General features: G+C 33.5%; 1 protein-coding gene across 1 annotated transcript in view; it reads right to left on the bottom strand.

Annotated features, from left to right (window-relative positions):
- Positions 1 to 1,062: 1,062 nt before the first annotated feature.
- The window catches only part of slc7a11 (solute carrier family 7 member 11), a 44,810-nt gene continuing 21,920 nt past the window's right edge, over positions 1,063 to 23,952 (bottom strand). The window contains exons 6-13 of the mRNA XM_088938216.1: positions 19,818 to 19,917; positions 16,911 to 16,955; positions 10,372 to 10,495; positions 8,194 to 8,297; positions 4,574 to 4,670; positions 4,007 to 4,156; positions 1,615 to 1,792; positions 1,063 to 1,466 (exon numbers count right to left, since the gene is read on the bottom strand). Coding sequence (XP_088794342.1) covers positions 1,414 to 1,466; positions 1,615 to 1,792; positions 4,007 to 4,156; positions 4,574 to 4,670; positions 8,194 to 8,297; positions 10,372 to 10,495; positions 16,911 to 16,955; positions 19,818 to 19,917 — 851 coding nt within the window. The 3' untranslated portion in view covers positions 1,063 to 1,413. The remainder of the gene's footprint in view (positions 1,467 to 1,614; positions 1,793 to 4,006; positions 4,157 to 4,573; positions 4,671 to 8,193; positions 8,298 to 10,371; positions 10,496 to 16,910; positions 16,956 to 19,817; positions 19,918 to 23,952) is intronic.

Here is a 23,952-nt window from a genome sequence, read left to right as displayed (position 1 = left end):
TATTTAAAATGTGTTTATACCCTTTTCCTGATCTGTGGTTTTATAGAACATTATTCCTGAGTTGTTCTGAAAGTTCCTTGGATTTTGTGGTTGACATTTTCCTTCAAATTTACTACCTGACTGAGGTACCTTACAGTACTGTACATTGATAACTGTATGTATTATTAAATCATGTGAACTGTTATCATTACACACAGACAGGGTTCACTTAACTAATATTATGCATATAGATTAATTTGCTACAGCAAAGAGTTTGGTTACTTAAGAATTTATTACTTTCTTTCATATTGATTTTCTTTTTTTTTCTAGGTTTGATGTGTGGAATAGATTATATACAGTATATAAATAATATTAACTGCTACTTCAAAGTATCATGACTGTAAGTTTTAAAGCAATAAAATATAAAAGCAACTCTGTGCATGCGTCTATATACTGTACTATTGCAAGTAACTGTATATGATCATTAAATGAAGCAAATACTTTGGGCTGGATACAGGTCACCTCTTTCATTGGCTAGAGCAAATTTGTTACAGGTATATTATCATATTTAGTTGCACGGGCAAAAAGCAGAAACAACTTGAATGTATTTCACTTCATCCAACCCAAAATATAAGTCCAAAAGTATTGCATTAATACTAAACTAAATTGAGCTTTTCTTTTTTTTTTAGTAATTTAAGTAGGGCATAAAATTATATGTTGCTGTAGCTACTGTATCTTCTTGTTAATTGAATGTACTTACAAGTGAAAAGCTCATATTTATGTCAACGAAATACAGTATATTTCCATTCTGTTTCATTTTTAATGTTTTAACATTTAGTGATAGTTTTATAAAAAAGCTATACAGTAGATTACATGGGGAAATGGAGTTATTTTAATTGTTAAGATTGTTTCTATTCATTGTATAGAATTTCATATTCCCTATTAAATAGAAGTGTAACTATACAGTTAATTGTAAAACTAAGAGCATATTAATTGCTTAATGGGAATATCTCTTCAGAGTGAAATTACAATTTTGTAATCCAAGAGACATTTAAAACAAAAGTATCAGGCACCTAGAAATCATAAAACAAATCTCTTTAACAAGTATACAGTACTGTCTTGAACAAGTACAGAGATGCACCATTTACAGTATGTAATATACCTATCCCTTGTCACATGGTTTACTCAAAAACTACCTTATCATGGATACCACTATATTTTTAAGAAAAACTTGTATCATTAAAATATGTACAGTACATATATTTAAAAGTATATAATTTTAAAATATTAAACAATACCTCACAAAAATACATCCCCAGTCTTTTTTTACATATCTGCATGGTTACATTTTTACTGTATTAAACAAAATATCAGTGTATGTTAAGTAAGGCAAATCTGGTTAACCGTCAATGTGTCATTTTATAATTTCAGTGATTATTCAGGTGGCACCACCTCTAGAAGGATCTGTAAGAACCTGGTTATTGAATCTGTAAGGGAAGAACATGAAAATGATTACTGATTGGGAAACAGGAGATTGTAGACCATGTTATTTTAAAAAAATACAAAGCAACTCAGAAAATTACATTGAAAAAATGTAGTAATTTTTTAGTACTAACTAAGTAGATGTAATCTTACCTGAAATCCTTTGAAACCATTTTGGCTTTTTGTTGAACACAATGAAGAGGTAGTAAGCAGGAATACCAGTCAGTGTGATAGCAAATCCAATCCCAGTATTTATGGGGTCAGAATACAGTGACAGAAAGACCATGAAGAAGCAGGTAAGGGAAAAAAATGCAGGAATAAACAAAGGAACCTGAAAAATATTGAACAATAAGAAAAGGTTAGTTGGAGTATGCTAGAAAAGTATTTGATTTAAGGTAATTAAATGTTTATAGGAAAACACATTTTTCATAGAGTTCTTAAGTTAATAAAGGCAAATTTGTAGAATATCTAATGCACCATAACATATTTAATGTTTTAAGAAGCTTATCTTTTCATATGATTCTTTATAACCTAAAATATCTTCTTAAAATTATACAGTATATAAGTATATATTATACAGTATATAAGCATATTCTAACATTTAAAAAACCCTCAGAAAAGCTTGTGTTAGAGCATAGCATGAAAGATATATTCTGTATCACTGCTTTGCCCTCCAAAAAGGGCTTCCGTGGAATAAACTCACACTCTAACCTTATTGCGATGTCTTGCACGACTCTGTTCACATACAGTAGTACAGTACTTAGAGGCGACTTATTTCTCTCAGAATGCTTACATTAATATATATATATATTTATGTAGACATATAATTCAGATTTTATTTCTTGTTGGTTTAAATTATGTTGTGTCATTTTCAACATTTATCCTAAAGTGTTAAGACATAACCTTAATGTACATAATTTACGTCATTCTTGGCCCTGGGATTCTTTATGTTTATTTCAGTGACAAACTGGGTTGGTCTGATTTTAGTACAACACACCAAGACAAGGAAAACTTCATAATGTACTTTTAAAATATTTCAGTTATATAAATTTGACTAGTTCTACATTTATGCTAATTTATTACATATTTATTTTAAGAAAACATGAATATCTAGAGACTATACATTTGAAGAAATGTTACATCAAATATGGGCCTCTGTATACAACTCTTTTTACACTTCATACTGTCCAATACCAATAAGGAATGTGCTTCCTCATTATATCACAGCTTTTTTTAATTGTGTGGGATCCATCAAAAGGTTTCCTAACACTCAGAGACCTGTCATGGCGTAATGATTTAGAAGTCAAAAGATACACTTGTGTATTTCAGATATCAATAATATAATGAGATTAAAAATGAATGCAATTATTTTAAATGATAATGAGTTTGAGAGTATATAAACAGTAATAAATAAACAAAATGGCAATCAGAAGAATGTCAAAATAGTTATTCTACTTTTAAATGTACACTTACCTTTTGTCATTATTTCTGCTTCTTACATTTCAGTGAAATGACTTCTTAAATATTAATAGTTCAAGGCCTCTTCTAAACACACTGTCAAAAGTGGCCCTAGTATGAGTGTGATCCTCTCTGTGTTTGTGTCTGTCTGTACTGTGATGGACTGGCATCCTGTCCAGGGTGTACCCTGCCTTACTGTACATCTGTTGCTTGCCAGAATAGGCAATAGGCAAGGGTCCTGTGACCCGTAATTAGAACCATCAGTTAGAAAATGGACAGATTATATCATAATGTTCCATTTTCTTTACTGACTCCACCACTCTTCTGATGTCTAGAACCTGAAATTGACTACAAGAACAGTTTTTTTTCTCCAAATATCCCCTTCAAACTTTTGCCACCTGGATGCAACACCACACTTATCTTCATTACATATCATCTGTCAAGGTTGTGCACTATCTTGAATTTTTAAAAAAAATTTGGCAATCCTCTTAATGTGTTCATCTATGAAGCTGACTGGTTTACCTGCTACTGTATGTCAGAATCCAAATCATTGACATAATGTTAAAGAAGAGCATTAGTTGTTCACTTACAGATTCCTGACGTACTCCACAAATTTCTTAACTGCAGTTTTAGCTTTTACCCCTTATCTGTACTCTGTGTTGTGGTTATGTTGTGTATTTTACACATGCAATACCCTTTTCTCACATTGGTTTTCTAAACAGGATTTAAATCTAGCCAATTTGTTTTCCAACATTACTATTATTTTTATTTCGGAGGATTACGTATAAAAATAATAGAGGCATAGTAAATTCATAGGAAATGCATTTTTTTACAGGTTCATATCAGATTAACATATTACAATCTAAGTTATGCCAAATATGATTTGTAAAATCATAAAGCACACTGGAAAACTGTCTAAAGACGCTCTGAAATCATATAGCTCAGTTGCATTTCATTAGACAACCTTTTTATTCAGTAGTGCAATCCCTTAAATTATATTTCCTTTTCCAATTTACAAATGCTTTGGATCTTTTCAAGTGTCATAGCTATTTATGCAGAATTATACATGTTTGATCAGATACATTACCTTAAAAGTACGTTGCATTTCAGGGTGCTTATGTCTAAGATAAATAAGTCCAAGAACTGAAATTCCAATAAAAAGCCATCGCACGAAGCTCATAAAATTCAATAAGCTGTAGAGGTCCCCTAAGAACAATGTCAGTAAGGCCAGTGGGTACTACAAGCATGGGAAAGAATAAAACAAATCAGGTTAGTACTTATCGCTTGAGAGATGGAAAAATATTTCTATAGAATATATAGTCTAATCAGCCACGGTTTTCTATTTCATCTACTTTTGTCTAAAATAATATAAATCTAATTCTTTAAAAATATTTTTAAACAAATCAGTTCAATGATCCCAACACTTTGTGTGCATGACCTAGTTTAGACGTACAGGTAAAAAAGAAATGTAGGATACAGCATATTCAAACACAGAGGTTAAACATTAGGTTAAATGACCTAGTTCATTCAGTTTTTCTAATTAAATATAAATTTCCCTTCTAGGTTTAATAACCAGGGGGTAAAAATTAACAAAAATTGTCATAGGAAAAGAAACATATTTTCTTCCTTTGTTTGCCTCTTGCTTTGAACTTACCAGCACGATTACTGCAGGGAGTGGTGTATGCCTGCGGATATGGATCATGGAGAGTATTTCTGGAAGCTGACCCTCACGAGAAGCAACATAAAATGTCCTAATGGGAAAGAGTTGTGCAGAGGTTGTTACAACAAAGAAAACTGTGAAGTGCTGTGGCAAGCTTTCTTCCAATTACAATCAATGTAACCTGAAAAACCATGGTGAATGCAACTGCCATCTGAAGTAGCTGATGTGTTTCATACAGTAGCTGTAGGTTTGTTGTAATAATGTTTGATAAAATATAATGTCTAAATTGAAAATATAGTATATATAAATAAGGGTCAGTTAATACACCTTGAAAAAGCTTTACATCTATGAACTCCCATTAAGCATATTTTTGTTGTTTTTAGTACCACTTCTTTTTTATTGAAGTATCTCTGCCTTTTCCAACTATTGTAATACTTACTTGATTTGATACATTTACATATACATTTGTAGATTTGCTGTACATGTACATTTTAGACCACAGTTGATGCCTAGAGAGATGGAACTTGACCAGGCATCAAAAGGTTGTTAGGGATATCAAAATGTTATTTTTAAGATTCTTGTGAGATAACTGTCTTCATTGAGGAGTCATTCTGGGGAAATGGGTGTGGGAGAACAAATGCAAAAGTGAATTTGGATGCGAAACATTTGGAAGCTGGGGAGAGGAGTGAGCAGTGGGAGGTAAGGGTCTGAAATAGGTAGGAGCAGAGTGGCTGAGACAGCAGTGGGTTGGGATTAGAATCAGATCAGATGCACCAGGGAGCAAGTGGAGGGACAACAGTAATAGGACATCTTGAAAAAAATGAAGGAGAGAATCATTACCGGATACATAGTGGATTAGTAGATTTAGCAGGAAGGCTAACAGAGAGCAAATTACTGTACAATAGCCCAGGTGAAATAGTAGCAGGGTTTGGTTGTGAATGTTGCTCAAGAAGTGGAAATTTCATACCAGTGGGGAAATATTTTGGGAATAGGAAGGGGTACAGTCGAAATTAATGCTGAAGCTCTTGACAGAGGAAGATGGAGATAAAGTGGTAAGAGAACAGTACAGGGCTTCCCTGTCCCCATAATTCAACTATTGTAAGCTGCTCCTTCCTGGGTTTTAAACTGTCACCTGACCAATTGTCTTCTACCAACTGGTCAGGTAACTGAGGGCAGAAATTCATTCCCAGAAGTTTTTTGGCAAATCTGGTTCAGTTCAGAAAAGGATCTCCATCTTGTCTAAACCTATTGCCTTCTCACAAGGAGAATAGGTGAGAGCATTACCACAAATTCTAAGGTCAGGAAGGTCAGTAAGTATTGACAGGAGAATAGAGATATCAATTGATATACTGTATCACAGGCTGGATGAAGATAATCTGTAAAAGAAAGGAAGAAAGTCTCAGTAGAGAGTAACAAGGGAAATCCAGTCTTTAAAAAGTGAATGCTGCAGGAGGAATGTAGAGAGCAGTTAGTGCACTGCCTAGACATGAAGTGAAGAGGGGAGGACAGAATTATAATTCATAGGAAATGAAGGATCAATGGTGGGTTTATAAAGAGCTGAGTAATGGTGGCCTGTTTAAAAATACAGGTATAAAAGTTCAAAACAGTGCAAACGATACATTTTCCTTTTACTTTATTTGGAATTTATTTTTCATTACTCAAGCATTAAATCTAAGACAAAAACATAAAAAGATATGTTTGTTTGAACAAACTCAGTACACTACATTAATAAGAATAACATAAACTATAATAGTTTCTTTTTAGCTAAGGCAAGTGACAAGTAATTATGGGCTTGAATACATTAAATTTACTGATATAAGCTTTGTTTATAAATGCAAAGGAACAAGTAATAGGTTTATTCCATGCTGAAAAAAAGAAGAAAGAGAACACAACGTTTCGGTCGTGGAGCCTTCTTCAGGTGTGACACACCTGAAGAAGGCTCCACGGCCGAAACGTTGTGTTCTCTTTCTTCTTTTCTTCAGCATGGAATAAACCTATTACTTGTTCCTTTGCAGCCTACGCATGCTGACGCAGCTACCCACCTTGTTTATAAATGTATTCAAATATGGCAGATGTTTAAAGTTCTTTCAGATGTGTTATTTACAGTGCCTTATAAAAGCATTACGGTCTTCTCCATAGTGTCTCAGTTTGTGAAATAACAAAATGGTGCATACAGATTTTTTAAACTTAATATTTTATTCAGAACCTGAATGCTTAAACTGAAGACTTCTAAGGGTAAGATAAGTTAGCGTAAGTTTCAGCAACTACTAAGTAAAAAAAATAAATGTATATTGCATACTGTAGGTATTCAGACTTTGAAACTCCATTTTTGGTGGATGCATCGTCCTCAACAATGGTTTCCATTCTGTCACTCTGTCAGCTTTGACTCTTGGCATCAATTGAACTGTAGCTTTTTTCAATGTCACTGTTGGCCTCACAGTGGCTATGCTAACCGTGACCTCACAGTGGCTTTGTTTCCTCATAGGCCAAGTTCTCAATTTCAAGAGGCACTGCTCTGATCTAGTACATTACATAATTTAATAATAACTGCTTACAGTTATATACTGTAGCACTTTTCTGGACACTCCACTCAAAGCATTTTACAGGTAATGGGGACTCTCCAATGTGCAGCCCCACCTGGATGATGCGATGGCAGCCATAGTGTGCCAGAACGCTCACCACACACCAGCTATCAGTGGGGAGGAGAACAGAGTGATGAAGCCAGTTCATAGAGGGGGATTATTAGGATGCCATGATTGGTAAAGGCCAATGGGAAATTTGGCCAGGACACTGTGGTTACACCGCTACGCTTTTCGAGAAGCGCCAAGGGATTTTTAATGACCACACAGAGTCAGAACCTCGGTTTTATGTCTTATCCAAAGGACAGCAACTTTTTAGAGCATAGTGTCCCCCTCACAATACTTAGACATTAGGACCCACATACTGTAGACCAGAGGGTGAGCACCCCCTGCTGGTCCCACTAACACCTCTTCCAGCAGCAATCTTTTTTTCCTAGGAGGTCTCCCATCCAGGTACTGACCAGGCTCACACCTGCTGAGCTTCATTGGGTTAACAGATGTGAATTGCAGGGTGACATGGATGCTATTAGTGGGGAAGGCAATTTACTTCTTCTCAGCTTCACCATACACAAAGGGAAACTTAGTGTCTTTGATTTTTTTATGCCTTTCACATGATCTGTGACTTTTACAACTTTTCTTCAGGTTTTGAAAGCTTTTTAAAAAACCGTTATCCTCATTCACTACATCACTTAAAATCCATGTGAAACACTATTATTGCACAACTGATTGTGTGGCTCATGAAGGCAATTGTGTACACATTCACTGAATGTCTGGAATAGGTTGTGTATAGAACAAATATTAATTAAAGCAATTATTAATTCTGACTTGAAAGTGTCAATTTTTAAAGCAACAAAATATACAAAATGTTAAAAAATGTTTAAGGGTCTGTAAGGCACTGTACATCAGCTTTTCAGTTTTCAAAGCATTTTTGGTACTTGCAACATTTTAACCACTTGGCTGTTAAACAGTATAAGGACATACAAGGGGTAATTTTACAAGCACATAACACTTAATTAAATATCTTCTGCTGCCTACCTGGAAACTGCAAAAATCCCACCATTCATTGAGCCAAAGCAAGACAATGAAACAAATACTGGAACCACTACGGAAAACTTTCCCATCAACATCTCTGCAAAGGTCTGTTAAAATGCAAAAACAATATTTAATAAAATAACGATTAATTGCACAAAATAAAATTATTATATTATCCATATGCCATATGCATATGAAAATGTTCTTTAATAATGATAAACCGTGAAGACAGGTAAAGAAGCAAAGACACTTTCAAAAACTAACTGGGTGTTATCAGTTTTAATAACTGAAAGAAATATTACAAAGTAACAGTTCTCTGCAACTTGTTTTGTGATAAAAGGTTGTAGATTATCTATCATAATATACTGTATTGACAGTGACAATTTTGGAAATATTTGCTATATGGTTCAAACGTTCTGTAGTGAGCTCCTAATCAACAACTATAGATCAGCTCCTTTGTTTCTTTAGATTATATACCAGTTTTTCAAATTATGGATCACACAGATGGTGATGTGGTGGTTAGCATTGCTGCCTCGCAACATTGGGACCCTGGATTCAATTCCTGACCTGGGGCAGTATCTGCATGTTTTTGTATGTTCTACCTGTGATTTTGTGGGATTCCTCGGTGTTTCCTCCCACAGTCCAAACACATGCTGGTAGGTTGATTGGCTTCTGGGAAAATTGGCTCTGGTATGTCTGTGTGCGTACTGTATGTACATGTGTGTGTGTTCTGCAATGGACTGGCATCCCATGCAGGGTGTACCTTGCCTTGTGCCTGTTGTTTACCAGGATAGAATCAGCCCCCTCCCCCATCCCCAAAATTGCAGGGAGCTTTAGAAAATGAATGCATGTACATTTATTTACCACCTCAGTTTGTCTGAAGGCCTGAATTCTCTGAAAAATACCTAACTTTAACATCAATGAAAACTGCATATAATCTAATGATTCTGTCACAAAATATCATCATACATTATCTCTCATAGAATTCTTATACTAGATGCCTTATTTCCCTTCCTTTTACAGTCCACCTATGGTATTTTACTTGAAGGTTATGAACAGGCAAGACTGGGGTATGCAATCATCGTCATTATTATGCATTATTATATTAAAAAATGAAGCCTTGCACACACAAGGGAAACTCATGATGATGAAGTAGAAACAAGCTCTTGAAATCACTAAGTATGTGAAGGTTTGAGAGTGAAGAGGAGACTATTATGAGAAATTTAGTAGATTAAATGATAAATGAAAGACAAAAAAATTGTATATATTTAAAACCATTTATAGACTGCCACATGAATCAGCTCACCATGGCATTTCATTAAGGCTTTGTAATACTTTGGTAGGATTATTGATGGCTCTAAACATTTGGCCACAAATGCAGAAAACAATACAGAAATATGTATAAAATATATTTTTGTAAAATCTGCTTTTTAATTTGGAAATCTTCTAAGAAAAGAAGCCCAACAATACAAAGTATTTTGAGTATGAAGGTATTGCATGGCATTCTCTAATCTTGTTAACAAGGGCAATGCACTGTAGATTGTAATATCAGCTGTCCTCACTAGAAGTGACGAGGGCTGAATTCAGTGCAGCCCCTGTTTATGTAGGTGTGTGTTTTCATTCCATTTCTCTTGGGTATTTTTGCTGTCACCAGACTTTTGCTATCCACACAATATGACTACTGTCCATGCAAAATACACATTTCTCTGCATTACTTATGCACATCAGTAGCACATCAGTAAACGGAAGCAACTACTGAATGTTTGTTGATAGTGTGGGTTCCTTTAACCAAGTGATAATGTAAAGTTCCCTTTTTTAGTGAAACAGGCCCTATGTCTAAAGCACAAAATGCTCGTAATTGTGGTTGTATTAATATATAAACTTCCTCTTTCTAGTTAAAAGCAGAGGTACTGTAAGTAAAATAGGATACCATTTTACTTATGACAAAACATTAGCAAAGTCTGTAAGACAGGTACCACTGGGGGAAGTAAAATAGATGTTTTATTTCACCTTGAGGAGCTATTTATTTACAATGTTTGAATTGCACATTGATATACAGTATCTTTCAGACTTTGACTCTGCTGGAGGGTTCGATAGATGTAACAACTGTTCAACTATTTCACAGTAAAAAGCGTAAAAAAATGGTTTGATCAATATAAATTAAATATTTTAATTACTTACCACAGCAACACCTTCTGAGGCAAGTAGCTCCTCAGCAGTCATTACTGTGTAATAGGCAATATTTGTTAGCAGGTAGCAAAAGGTGACAATAGCCATTGAGATACAAATGGCAAGGGGTAAAATTCTGAAAAAAAAATTAGAAAGCAATTTTTAGATTACACTTCATTGCAGTACATTAAAATTGGAATATTGCATTTTAATTAAAATTAATTTTGTAATCATAAAATTCAGCACTTCAAACAAATGTTTCTACATCATTTTCATAATCATGATCAATCAGTGTAAGGTTCAGGTGAATATTGGTGAAGTGCAAGATTTTATCATTAGTTCTGTTCTGCATATCTAAGTACTTAACAAAGCAATTATTTTCACACATTTTTGGACAGCTTCAAAGATTGAGTTTCAGCTGTTTGAGTTTTATACTTTTTAAGATAAACAATGTATTCATTTACTTATTATATTTTTATCTAGGCTGCAAATTGTGCACTTCATTCATGCACATCACAATGTTCTTTTAAATAAATTTATCGATCGTCTGAATTCATGCAATTCTTTTAAATAAGGACAGTAAAATGATGACTGGTTTCCAACACTCTCGTATGGTAAAAAAAAAAATCAAAGATTCCATTACTGTATTTACAATATAATATTACTGTATGGTAGCAAAGTTTAGCTTATGTTTGCTTTCTCAGCAAGATCGAGCTAAAAACTTTAAATAATGGGCATCATTTTAAATTGTTTGTCTATGTGTATGGCAAGTGGGAATTAAGCAGCTAAACACAGATGAAAGGTGTCTCTAATGTTTTACACAGGTTAATTAACTTCATGGCAATACCAGAGCTATAAATAAATACAGAGGCAAGGTAAGAACAAGAAAGTAACAGAGAAAAAGACAGAGAGAAGGAGAGAGAAGAAGGCACATCATCACCATCACCCTTTTCTTTTCAGGAGCTTCAGCAATGTGAGAAGACTTTTTTTCTTTTGAGTCTTGGAGTTCAGGCTAAGAAATCTGAACATGATTATATGGATGAGAAGGAGGGTCAATGCTCTAAAGGCTATTCCACTGCTGCTCAGAATCATCCATGTGATAGGTACTGTATAGTGTTTGGTCCTATTTCTTGTGTGGATTGCTTTGTACTTCTCAATGTTAAAATTTGATATGCCCAATCCATGAGTCTTCTTGTGAGTGTCTCAACACTGCTTCTGTTGCTTGCGTTTTTTATATCTGTATATATATAATTAATTTGCTATAACACAATCTAAATCATTGATGTACTGTAGATCAAAAGGAGGAATGCACCTAAAACAGACACCTGTTGTACACCACAGTATACACTGTTCCAGTTACAGCTTATTCTCCTTAAGATGAAACAATGTTTTCAGGTTTCAATCCATGTTATATGTGTCTTTGATTCCTAAGGCAAGTTATTTGAGAAATTTATCAAAGGCTATCTGGAAATCTAAATCTGTTATGTGGTTTATTTAACTTCTCCTTCTAACCAGATAGAGAAGGAATTTGTGAAACATTGTGCAATAGTTTTATAATTATTTAAACCTTCTATAAAATGTAAAAACTGTCTTTGTTGATTGTTAAAATATCTACTAAGTTTAGCAAGATAACCTCTTTCTAATTCCACATTAGCTGTCTGTTTATATGTAAGTAAAGTAAAGTAAAACATGAAACCCCCATTAATACTATATTGCTTCTGCTACATACAGTAACAGTACTGTGTCAGCATTAGGCACTCTGTTAAAATACTGTACATTTGTTATCTATTATTTAATTTATCTAGTATAACCATATATGTATTGCATTTTTTTTGTTTTGCTTTGATTCCTTAGACTGCAGGTTATTTTTCATTCAGTATATAGTCTTACCCCACTAGCTTTTCAATTACCTTTCCAAACAATATACAGTACACATATACCCATCAATTATATATTCATCCCTGTGGTTCTCCTCTAGCCATTGTTTAGTTATTGCTATATTCACAGCTACCAATTAATGCAGTAGCCTCAGGTTAGCATTTTATTCCTTATACTTCCTAAATTCAGATGTTGGTATTTAACAATGGATGTTGCTTGCCAAAGAGCTTCTTGATGCCACCAGATTTGACCTGTTGTAAGTGCCCTCATCTCTGAGCTTAAGGGCTATAAATCTACAATAAGATTCAAAGAACAGAGACATATGTCTCCTAGACTAGACATCTTTAAAGGATATATAATAATTATAATAATAAGAAAAATGATTATAAAATATATCTCTGAGATTTGGGGGATTTTAATATTTTCATGTTAAATGTTCTCAGTGAACACAGGTACACTAGTTATGACCTACTGCTCACCAGTTTGCAGTTTCCAAAAGTGGAGTGATCCATTTTAAAGATTGTTAGGAACCTTTAAGAAGAGGTAGTGTGGCAGAAATAGTTTACGAAGAATGTGAATCTATGAAAAATTAGATACAGAAGCGGAAAAAGAAAGAGAAATGAAACAGCAAATAATAAGACAAAGCATTAACAGAAAAGAGTGAAAATTAATTATTAAAATAAACATGACATTTTAATGCTTTTACACTTCTGATAATTAACTATCCATCAGTACAAAACTATTTCATAACAATTTAATGACACTCAATGCACAGAGCTAACTTAATGTTGTGAGGGAAATGTTGTATTTAACAGACTAGTGATAAGTAAATACATCCAAGCTTGACTGATCTGACCTTCATGGAAGCATACACCTCCACTATTCTAGAGTAAATTTAAATGGATACAAATTGTTGATATTCAGATAGCAATGCATCTCAAACAACAGGTAATGAAGGTTGACACCAGACAGGTGGAGGCAACAGATGGTGAAAAAACAGTAATTAAACCTGTAATACCTAGGGGATATATACAGTATATATAAATGAATTACACACTTCAGATTTCAGGTTTATCATGTGTTACTATTATATAATTGTTGCTTCCACCATTACAACAGTAACTATTTCAAAAATAGTTTTTAGTCATGCAGCAGTAAGACTGGACAGGAAATTAATGCAGACATTGTCAACTACATCTGCAGCTTTAAAAGTACTTTTAAAATGCTGAAGTTAACATCGATACATATGTGTTTACACATGGATTTGCTTGCAACACTAAGTGGTAGGGTTGCCACCTGTTTCAAAAGGTTTTACTTTTAGAAGTAAAATTAAAAACGTTTTATGTTTAAACTATTATGCTAAAGAATATGATATTGCAGCTCTAAAACAAACAACTCAATAATACAATATAGTTAATGTCTACTGAATTCTTGAGCATTAAACATATCATATATATTCACCATGGAAACTAGATTAGATATATAATTATACTCTGAATTTAGAAAAGGCACTGTGGTTGAAATTTATCCAAAAAAATATGTCCGGTATTTGATTGGTGATTAGGCTGTGATAAGTAAATATTGTAACAGCATAATGATCAGTTATATTTTATTTTAAGTATGTACAGTAAAAGCAACAAAAAAAAAGATTTTTCGTAAAGGCCTAAGTGTGCACACCTTTTGATGATAAGATAAGATCACTTTATGTTGAAAACCAATGGTATTAGAAGAAGTATCAAATCTGTCATGTCACAAGTTACCACTTATTAAGGCAGAAAGATAGAAGAAGGAGCTGAAATCTATTACTTTTATATCTGCGAGTATCTGGTTGTTTTACTATGCAGGATATTTATTTTTTTATATATATCCCTGCTTGAAAGCAGGTTTGGCCTGATTTGCTTTCACAGCAATAAACTTATAAAAGTCAACCATTGATGTCATGGCTCCTTCGTTAATAGGACATTAGTAGCTTCCATTAACAGGAATTTGCACACTCTTTAAATACTAGCCGATTTGTTGTATATTAATAAAAGTACAAAAAATAGATATGTTTTATTTATAAATGGATGTTCTAACTAGATAAGAAAGTATGCACACATTCAGTCTGCCACCATTTCAAGTTCACATTTAATAGCTTGATACAGTTTCCACAGGAGGCATTTACTTTCTATTTTGTTCCAGGTTTTCCACTTTTCTACTTCTGAGTCTATTGCTGTAATTATAGAATGTCTAATTGTGGATTCCATGTTTTACTTTGTCCAACAATGTTGAGCACAATAAGCCTAAAGACAGTGTAGCTACTTGATTTTTTTACTTGTTCTCCTTTATATGAAACATGATATTTTTTAGAAAAAAAAGTATAATCGTGTGTTTCCCACAGGTAAAAAATAGTCACGTGTATGAGAAGACTATTCAGAGCACTATCCCACTTACTTTTTACCCATTTCACTTCAGTGTCTGCCACAGAACTCTGCTTTGTGGATTACACACTATCTTCTGCTGGACAGAAACACCTGCACATTTCAATAGGGCAGCAAAGCAAATTATTTTCTCTTTCTGGTGTGACTTCAAGTTCTGGTTTTGTATACTGTTTTTCTGTGGGCATTTTTTGATATTACAGTTTGCATTTATTTTGAATTATCACAGCTTACCACAATTTGTTTAATGTAATCATGATTTCGATGTATTTTTTCTCTTAAATTAAAAATGGCACATTAACCATCCCAGCATTAGAAATGATTTAGCTTTATAGACATCAGCACAATTCATTAAATACTGACATATCATATTTTAGAGATCTATTATGATTCCTTCTCTGACCTTGCATGTTAAGTCATAGTAAATTCTTCATAAGTCACAATATGAAAATATTTGACCAACTCGGACACTTTCCATAAAGTCTAGCAGGATTTTCTTGTGAGTAGTCACTTGTCTACAATGTCTTTCTGAAATAGCACTGGAAAGTTAGGTTATGTTAGAACTTTCTATTATAATTTTGAATGTTGAATAAGGTCAAAGAGAGAATAATTACCCGTCTATCAAAAACAACATTTACTCGTAGCACTCTATCAGATGTACCGTATCAAAATCACAAAAGACTGAACCTTCATCTCCTTCATCCTCAATTAAGAAGATTGACTGAAAGAATTTTATGCTTCTAAACTAATTAAAATGGATACCGTGGTTGTTGAGACAATGGAGCACCGACAGTGCTTATTAAAACTGAAATGGAGGCTGTGGGTTCTCACGCTACAATAGGTGTGAATTGAAACTCATAGCTGTTCACTACTTACCATACAATCTCAAAACTGGACTTTGTGTGATAGACAAGAAAAATGCTGAATACACATGCAGTGAAAGCGTAGACTTGAAAGTGCAATTCTTCCTGTGAAATTTTCTCTGATATTTTTTTACTAAAACCTTGTGCTCTAAACTCTCCAGTTAAGTTGGAAGGGAGTGGGGGGTCAAAGTGGTATAAGTACCATAGATTTAATAAAAGAAAAGGGTTGAGCTTCTTAATATTGTTTTGGAAAGAGAGGGTAATGATGGGAGAATACTGATATCCTGTTAAGGAGCAAGATTAAGGACCTCATTTATTTACATTAATTCTGTAATTCCATTCATGTATAGCAACTTCTACATATGATTTATTCATTAAAGATATTTATAATCTTTTAATCTTTTAACCCTTATAGAGGATGAGTTTGACTAATGCGTTTTTTTCTCTAGATGCTTTTGTTTAGATCTACTGCTGTATTTAGGGAAAAAACAGATCAAAGTCAGGAATTGATGGAACAGGACAGCTTAATTAATAGAAAACTAACAACCACAATATCTGAACTGGATTTTTTTTAAATAAGAATAAAATTGCTTTGGATTAGAAATTAAAATGATGAAAAAAAGATTCCAATATATGTTTTATAACATACATTACTTTAAAATGATCAGTTATTGTATATAGATATTGATTTAGTAAAATGTATCAATTGTCTTTTGGGTTAAAGGTGATTCTGTCATCATTGATTATCATTATTATGAAAGATTATCAAACCCAAATACTCTTCATCCCTCACAGACCAGGATTCTTTTACTTAACCAGATTACTTAGTTCATCAATCATTTACAGGTCAATCTTTAGAAATCTTAATGAAGAGTTATCTATATAATTTTCTTCATTTGGGGTTCTACAGGACCTGGGTTGGAGACCTCCCTAGTAGTGGAATTGTAGATTACATTGCCTCTTAAGGAAACATTGTGGAAGTTTCCCTAATTATTATTTGTCTGATGACTTTTTTTCATTCAAAGTGACTTACACTTACAGTAGATTTGTTTATACAAACTGGCAAATTACTGGAGCAATTTCAGACTGTTGTTCAAGGAAACAACGTCATTGCCCTATATGGGATTTGAACAAAGTTCTGAGTAGAGACTCCAAACCCCTCCTTCACACTTCTGCTTTATAATGTATGCTGGATGTTCAAAATCAAATATTGTTCTATCATCAATATTTTATAGTGATAGATTACTTTCAACTTGTACAGAACTGTCACTGTAGTTCTGTGCTCTGTAATGTACAATGAAAAAAAGATAATATAAACATATGATGTTGCTTTTATTGTTCTGGAGCTATGATGCTAAAATTTTCAACACATATTAAATAATAAAAATCTTACTTTTCAGGTCTTTCCACTTCTTCTGTAACAAAATTGAGGTAAAACCTGCATGAAAACATAGATATAAGAATTAATATATACTGTATATATAAAATAAGGAATAACCTGAGTTGAAAATTAACCGCTAAGCTGTCCAAATAGCAGTTTAAGTTACCTTACCTAAAAATGTGAAATTTTTAAGTTCTTTACCTTTATAAAAAAACTAACACAACAAAAATGTAATGTTCCTACAGTACAGTATATTATTCTGAAATCCAAATTTAATTTCACAAAACACTAGAAAAAACAATTACTTTTATTTTATAAAATGACACAGAATGAAAATAAGACTTTGAAAGTAAATATTGTAATAGCACAAACATAAAACATAAAACAATAATATACTGTAGGTATATAGTACTGTACAATATTTTTTTTAATTTCCACACGTTTTAATAAATATGGGTTTTCTCAACTTCAGAAATTTTATATCATTAAAAGGTAGCATACCGTGAAGTTTGATGAATGAGAAAAAAATGCTGCTTCAGTTTTTATTGTTTTGCACATGCTACTGTATACATGTTTTAAAAACAGCTATATGAACTACTTATTTTATTATGTTTTATAAAAAGTCTGTATACTGACTTAAACTGTACTTAATACATGAACTGGTTTTGTAATAATCTTGTCCACATAGCATTTGGTATATTTGGTATAAAATGTCCATTTGAAGTGCTGCTGCATACTATACGTTCATCATATACTATAACCTGCAAATAATTCTATTGCAATGTATCAATCAAAGCATCAAAACCAGCCCGCAATTAGTAAAACTTGTACAGCACATCTACGTCTATTTTCATGCTGGAGAAAAAAACAATTCTGGATTGAAAACTATTTTATATATATTAGTTGCAAAATACAAAATAATTATCAGGATAAATATATCCAATAGATGACAGATACATTCTGAGACATTGACCACCTTGACTCTATATTTAGGCCCAATGGTGTGGCTTTGAGCCAATAAGGCCACCTGTTAATTGGGAAAATCTGCACAATAAGTCACAGCAGATCTGAATGAGTTTTTGGCTCTCAGAAAGAATTGAGATTCCATGTGAGGGAAAGGACCTGTCAGGATAGGCTCTAGTTGGAATTAGTCACTCCTCTGTGCTAATTAAGAGGCTTTTAAGAGCAGCTGGGAGGAAAAGGCTTTTAGTCTGTGTCTAGATGCCAGTAGGGAAGGAATGTGAGCAGTGAGCAGTGAGCAGTGAGCAGTGAGCAGTGAGCAGTGAGCAGTGAGCAGTGAGCAGTGAGCAGTGAGCAGTGAGCAGTGAGCAGTGAGCAGTGAGCAGTGAGCAGTGAGCAGTGAGCAGTGAGCCGTGAGCCGTGAGCCGTGAGCCGTGAGCCGTGAGCAGTTCTTGATAGTAATGGAATGGGCTGGATTACAGGCCTCTGGGCCTCAGATACAGTGTAGACTATACTAAAGTTTATCACAGGTTCTAAACAGGTGGGTTTCACAGTGGTTTGCTTGCCAGGAAAATGGGGATTACTGCTAAGGGACAGAGCTAGCCTGCTGAACTTGGGCTGATGAAGTGTTTGCACCTAAGCTGACACTTAGGTGTTTAGCAATGCAGGGAGAGATGGTACAGGTTGAGTACACAAGATGGAGAGTCTCAATGAAAGAGAATGGAAATGGGGAAATCCAACAGCTGCTGTGTCAGAGAAGCCAGTGTTTGTATCAAACAAGTGTCCCTGACCAAACAGGATCAGACAAGGAAGTTCTGGATCAAAAGGAGCTTCCTCACATAGGCACTCTCTCATTACTTCATAGTCAAGAACTAAAATTACATGTCGTATCTCAAAGCACTTAGTAAAAATACAGAAGATCCTTTAAAATAATATTAATGCCTTTGGTGGTTAACCCAAAAAAATTCTAAACAAGATGAAAGTTTCCAAAACCCACTCCTTGTAATGATAATAATAATAAACTTTATTTTATATAGCGCCTTTAAAGGTGGCTTCGCAAAGTGTTTTACAGAATGCCGACAATAGCAGCAGCAGCAGCAGCAGTAACAACAATTAAATATAAAAAATATGCAAGATAAACACGATGAGAATACAGGGAGAAGACAGTAGAAATACAGTAGGAGCAGAGGGGTAAATGAAACCAGTTAATTAAAGGCTCTTCTAAAGAAGGTTTTGAGTCTGGATTTGTGTGATTTGTAAGTACTGTATATATAAATGTATAGATATGACTGTTATTAGTTTAATATTATAATATTCTTTTATTGTGTATAACCATAACATTACATGTGACATGTATGTTTTAAAGATCAAGCAGTAACTATATTGTAAAGTAACAACTTGAAACACAACTATGAAAGGTGTTATATTTAAGAAACACATTTATTTATGCCTTTCACTGTTCAAAGCTAATTGTGTCGTACTGATGAGCTGTAAAAAACAAAATCTGTTGAAGCTACTGTCTCACAAAAGTAGAAATAGGTAAATAGACCACTGTCATCTTGTTCACATACTGTTTAAAGATTATGAAAAAAATGTAAGTAAAAGCAAAGAATATATTTTCTTTCATAGAGTCCTGTTTGTAATATTTGTAGTTTTTAGTGAAACCTTTGATAAACAAAAAGTATATATTTTGTTGACTACATTTAATGCTTTAAACACAAACTTGCACTGTAAATGCAACATATACTGTATAGCAGGGTGTTGGGAACAATTACTGTTTAATATATTGTATGACAAATATGGAGAAACTGATTTAGAATTTGTAATCCTATATGCTATTTTGCAACCGGCAAAATATTTTTGATGCCTGTGTTGTTTTGCAAATTGTCTCTTTCTTTCCTTCTTTGCTTCTTTTTTAAGTCACATTACCATGACAACAAGTTTATTTTTTAAGCTTACCATCCAGAATAGGCATACATTCCTGAGTAAAAGGCAAGAGGTAGTCCCATTATCTGAACCTCTTTAGCCTCAAATGCATTTTCAAAATTCTGGGTTTCACCTTAAATGACACAAGAAATAATACAATTGAAATCAAAGTTTTTTTTATGTATTAAACAATTATTAAAATAGAGTTTAATTTCACATTTGAAAGACAAAAGAAAAATACATTATAAGTTGAATTATTTTTTAATGACTAATTGTAACCTTAGAGGGGCGTTAAGAGTTAATAGAGTTTAAATATTAGTCAGTCCTGATAACAACCTCAGTACAATGAACTTGCAATTAAATTTAGCAATAAAACACTCCCACTGGTCAGGGAATACTGAGCAGGTCACATTGCTTTTTAATTTCCTGTGAACAATTTGATAATTAGGCAGGAGCTTAACCAACTATCATTAATAAACTAGTATCTACTAGTATGTAAATATATAGACTAATATGTACAATTGGAATGAGTTGGAGAGCATAAAAACTCCAACATTTAATACCATGACAGACCCTACCTAATACACCCAGGAAAATATATTATTTTTTATATGAGAAAGTAAAGGTCATTCATAAAACAAATAATCCAGTAAAAGCAGGTCAATTGGCCCTTACAATAAGGTGCAGATAAATAAAGAGGAGCAGACTCTGCCAGGTGGGTTAAGAAAGTGAAACAAATATGGAAAAAATATACTGTAGCTTCTTTCCCTACATCTACTTTATTCTGAGTCTCTTTAATGGAATGCCCAAAATGTTTCAGATCATCACTGAATAATCCTATATAAAAACATCAATCTGATATCTATAATCAATATTCTTCAGGTTTCCTCTTTTTGGTAACCTTCTGAGTTACGTGAGTTTGCAGGTCAGCACTGGAAAATTGCAGTTCCCAAATTTTTGCTGGCCATTTGAGCTCCACTTTGGGGAACTAAGAACAGAACTAAGGAATAATGGACTCCATTGATGTTCTATTGATGTTTTATCAGGGCAGAAGACAAAACTGGCCATAGCAAGACCTCAGCTTTGTTTTGCCTAAGTCATGCTTTGTTATTCTAGAACTGTGTAGTCTTGAACTCTACCGCTGGAAAATTGGCAGCTGTGAATTGGCTTGCAGCAACACAAAAATTGTTGACTTGACGACTTTTGTTAATGTTTCTCTGAGAAGTAAAGTTACCCTGCATCAAAGGTATTATTGTATTGAAGAAAAGTCCTCCCTGCATCATATGTGTTGGTGAACCAGCGTTTTCAATTGAGTGTTACTACTTCCAGTGCAGTGTCCCTTGCCACTGTACTGGGGTATTGATTTTTGAAATGTTTTGTATATTTATAGGCCAATTAATTTTCTACATAGAAAACCATACCTGTGTATAGTACGTACTGTATAAGAATGTCTACCTTGTGAAAACTGAGTGCTGACATAATATAGACTTAACATTAGTTGAAAATATAGTTATTCACTCTGACAGCAGATTAAATGAATGTGTATTTTCAAACTACACTTTCCAGTGAATTTCAGGTCTGAATTAGAGTAATTACTAGTCATAGTGAATAGTTGCAATTTTAACTGACAACAACTCTACTACAAAAGTCAAATACTATACACTTTCAACATAGCTGATGCTTTAAGTAAAGGAAAATCTTACTATACATTTTCTAAATTAAGGCTCTATCACTATGTCAGCAAACCTGTTTTCATGGCTTCATTTTTTCTGTATGTGTTGTAACTCATATGAGTATGAGGCAATAAGTTAATGCAGCAAATTAATGTAAATTCTTGCAAAGATTTTTCTGTGAGCTTGTTCTTTTGCAATGGATTATCATTCTGGCTTGTATAGTGAATGAAAACTTTTTTAAGGGACAAAATGAATTGTTCACTACAATTGAACATTATGTCAACATGAAATTTCTGGTCGAGGAAGATGGAAAACACACTGAAAAAGATGTGTATATATCCACAAATAATCTGCAGTAGTACTATGATTCTGGGTGGTCACCAAGACAGATGAAGAAACAGTAGCAGATTTCCATTTCCAATTAAACAATTTAATATTCTTTCTCAAGATTCTTGGTATGTCCATGATCTCTGCAAAATGGTTTCTCTTAATACACAATGTTGAGGTTATAATGAAAGGCCTTAATCGAGAAATAATTTCTAGAAATATTCTATTAGGATCCAGGCATACAGATTTTCATGCATACAGTATCTAGTCACATGTACAATAATGAAACATGTGCAGAAATAATCTACACATCAAAAAAACAAATCTAGCTCAACATCTGTATGGCAATGATCTTTATGCTCAGATTGTGACATTGACAGCCAGGAGACAAAATAGCCATCCCCCGTGGGTCAAAGAACATCTGAGATGGTTGCAGAGAGTGGTGGAGTGTTTTCTTCACCAATGAATATTGTTTTTCCCTTGTTAAGCCACATAGAAGGATGTGTGAAAACACTGAGGTGAGTGTTGTTCTGTCTGATGCATTTATCAAACCAACTGCTGGAGTGGTGAAACTATGATGATGTATACAGTAATTCCATAAATGAATGTCTTTGGTGACAAACAAGCCCATTCTTTTTTTTCACTCTGCCAAGCCAAACCAGATCTTCCATCTGGCCAATACAGGGCTCCATGTGCTCCTTTATGCTGATTTTGTTTTTTTGCTAATGTTCATAATTGCAGATGCATTGAAGCAATAAATCAGTGGGCATCTTAAGCATTTCTTGCCAATGCATTAGCATTGTGGTATATTAGCTCTCACTCTCCATGTTAATTTAGCTAATCAAATTATTGTTATTCCATAATCTTATTTTATAGTACCCAAATGCTGACCCTAATGGTAAACTCAATCTTTAGCCCTCAAATGAGGCAACTACTGAAATTGTTGTTTTTCTATATCAAAAGGTTGAGGAGTTTCAGTTATAACAGTAAAATGTAAATGTCCTTTCTTCTAAAATAAGTGGTGCAGCCCCCTACACTTACTAAACTTACTACAATTGTTAAAAATACTTATTTTACTGCTTCATTGCATTTACAATCTTATTAATCCAGTGCTGTGCAGTGTCACTATACAGTATATACTGTAGTCAATGGCTTGACAGGGGACATTTCTTCTTCTGACTGAATTTTTATCTTATACATTATCTGTCCAATAAACTGTATGGTGCAGTACCAAATCTCCAATGCCATCAATTAAAGGAAATTGCAACGGGTCAACTTTTACCAGCTGACTACATCAACAGAAAATCCCCAAACTGCTTATTCAGGCTGGGATTGTGTTGATGTTCCATGTCAGGAGTATGAGCATCAGGTCATACTTGATAACAACTTTGTAACATTTTAATTTTGTTAATGTCACGTTACACATAGAAAGCCTAGGAGTCTTCAGTCTGTTTATAGTTTCTATGACTTCCTGATATTTGTATTGTCAATATTTGATTAAATCCATAAGATTTGAGTGTTGAATTTCTTTTTGTGGTTTATTCTAAATAGCATTCTCAATTAGTTACTTTACATACTGTATGACAAAAATATCTACCATCTTTGTGCAACAGTAAAATTGTCATATCATATACTGTATTTTCTTGGAAAAGATTCAATACTTTTCTGAGCTAATAGTCCCTTTAGAGTAAAAGCCCATTGCTCTATTTGTAGTAAAAGTAATTTTATTTACTTTTTTAAAAATGTTCAACGTCATTGCTTCTTCTAATTCCCATAAGACAGGATAACCTAATTAGTTTGAACATGCACAAAATGTTTACAACAGCAGTTCTTTCAAGGGGAGCCGGGCACAAAAATGAATGAATGCACACAGGAAAGTTGTTGCTATGCCAACAGGTGAAAACAGAATTTTTCAACAAAGGAAATGGTATTAGGGTGAATATGAACAGGAGAAAACATCATTTTAAAAGAAAAAGATTGCTAAGAAATGAGGATTTTAGGAAGAATACAGTATGCTACAGTATGTTATTTTTTCTGAGACTTTCCATTTGCTGTACATTGCGTGTTTCTCTCTAAACTGTATTCTTAGGTGTCCCACTTTGCAAAATTACAAAGTTAAATATGTATTTTTTAAATGTAATATTTTAAAAATGATAGTAAGAATTAAG

The sequence above is a fragment of the Atractosteus spatula genome, chromosome 1, assembly GCF_055471065.1.
Source record: "Atractosteus spatula isolate fAtrSpa1 chromosome 1, fAtrSpa1.hap1, whole genome shotgun sequence".
In the NCBI taxonomy this organism is placed as follows: Eukaryota; Metazoa; Chordata; class Actinopteri; order Semionotiformes; family Lepisosteidae; genus Atractosteus; species Atractosteus spatula.
Note: the sequence above shows the minus strand (reverse complement) of the source record. Positions and strands in the feature narration are given on the sequence as shown.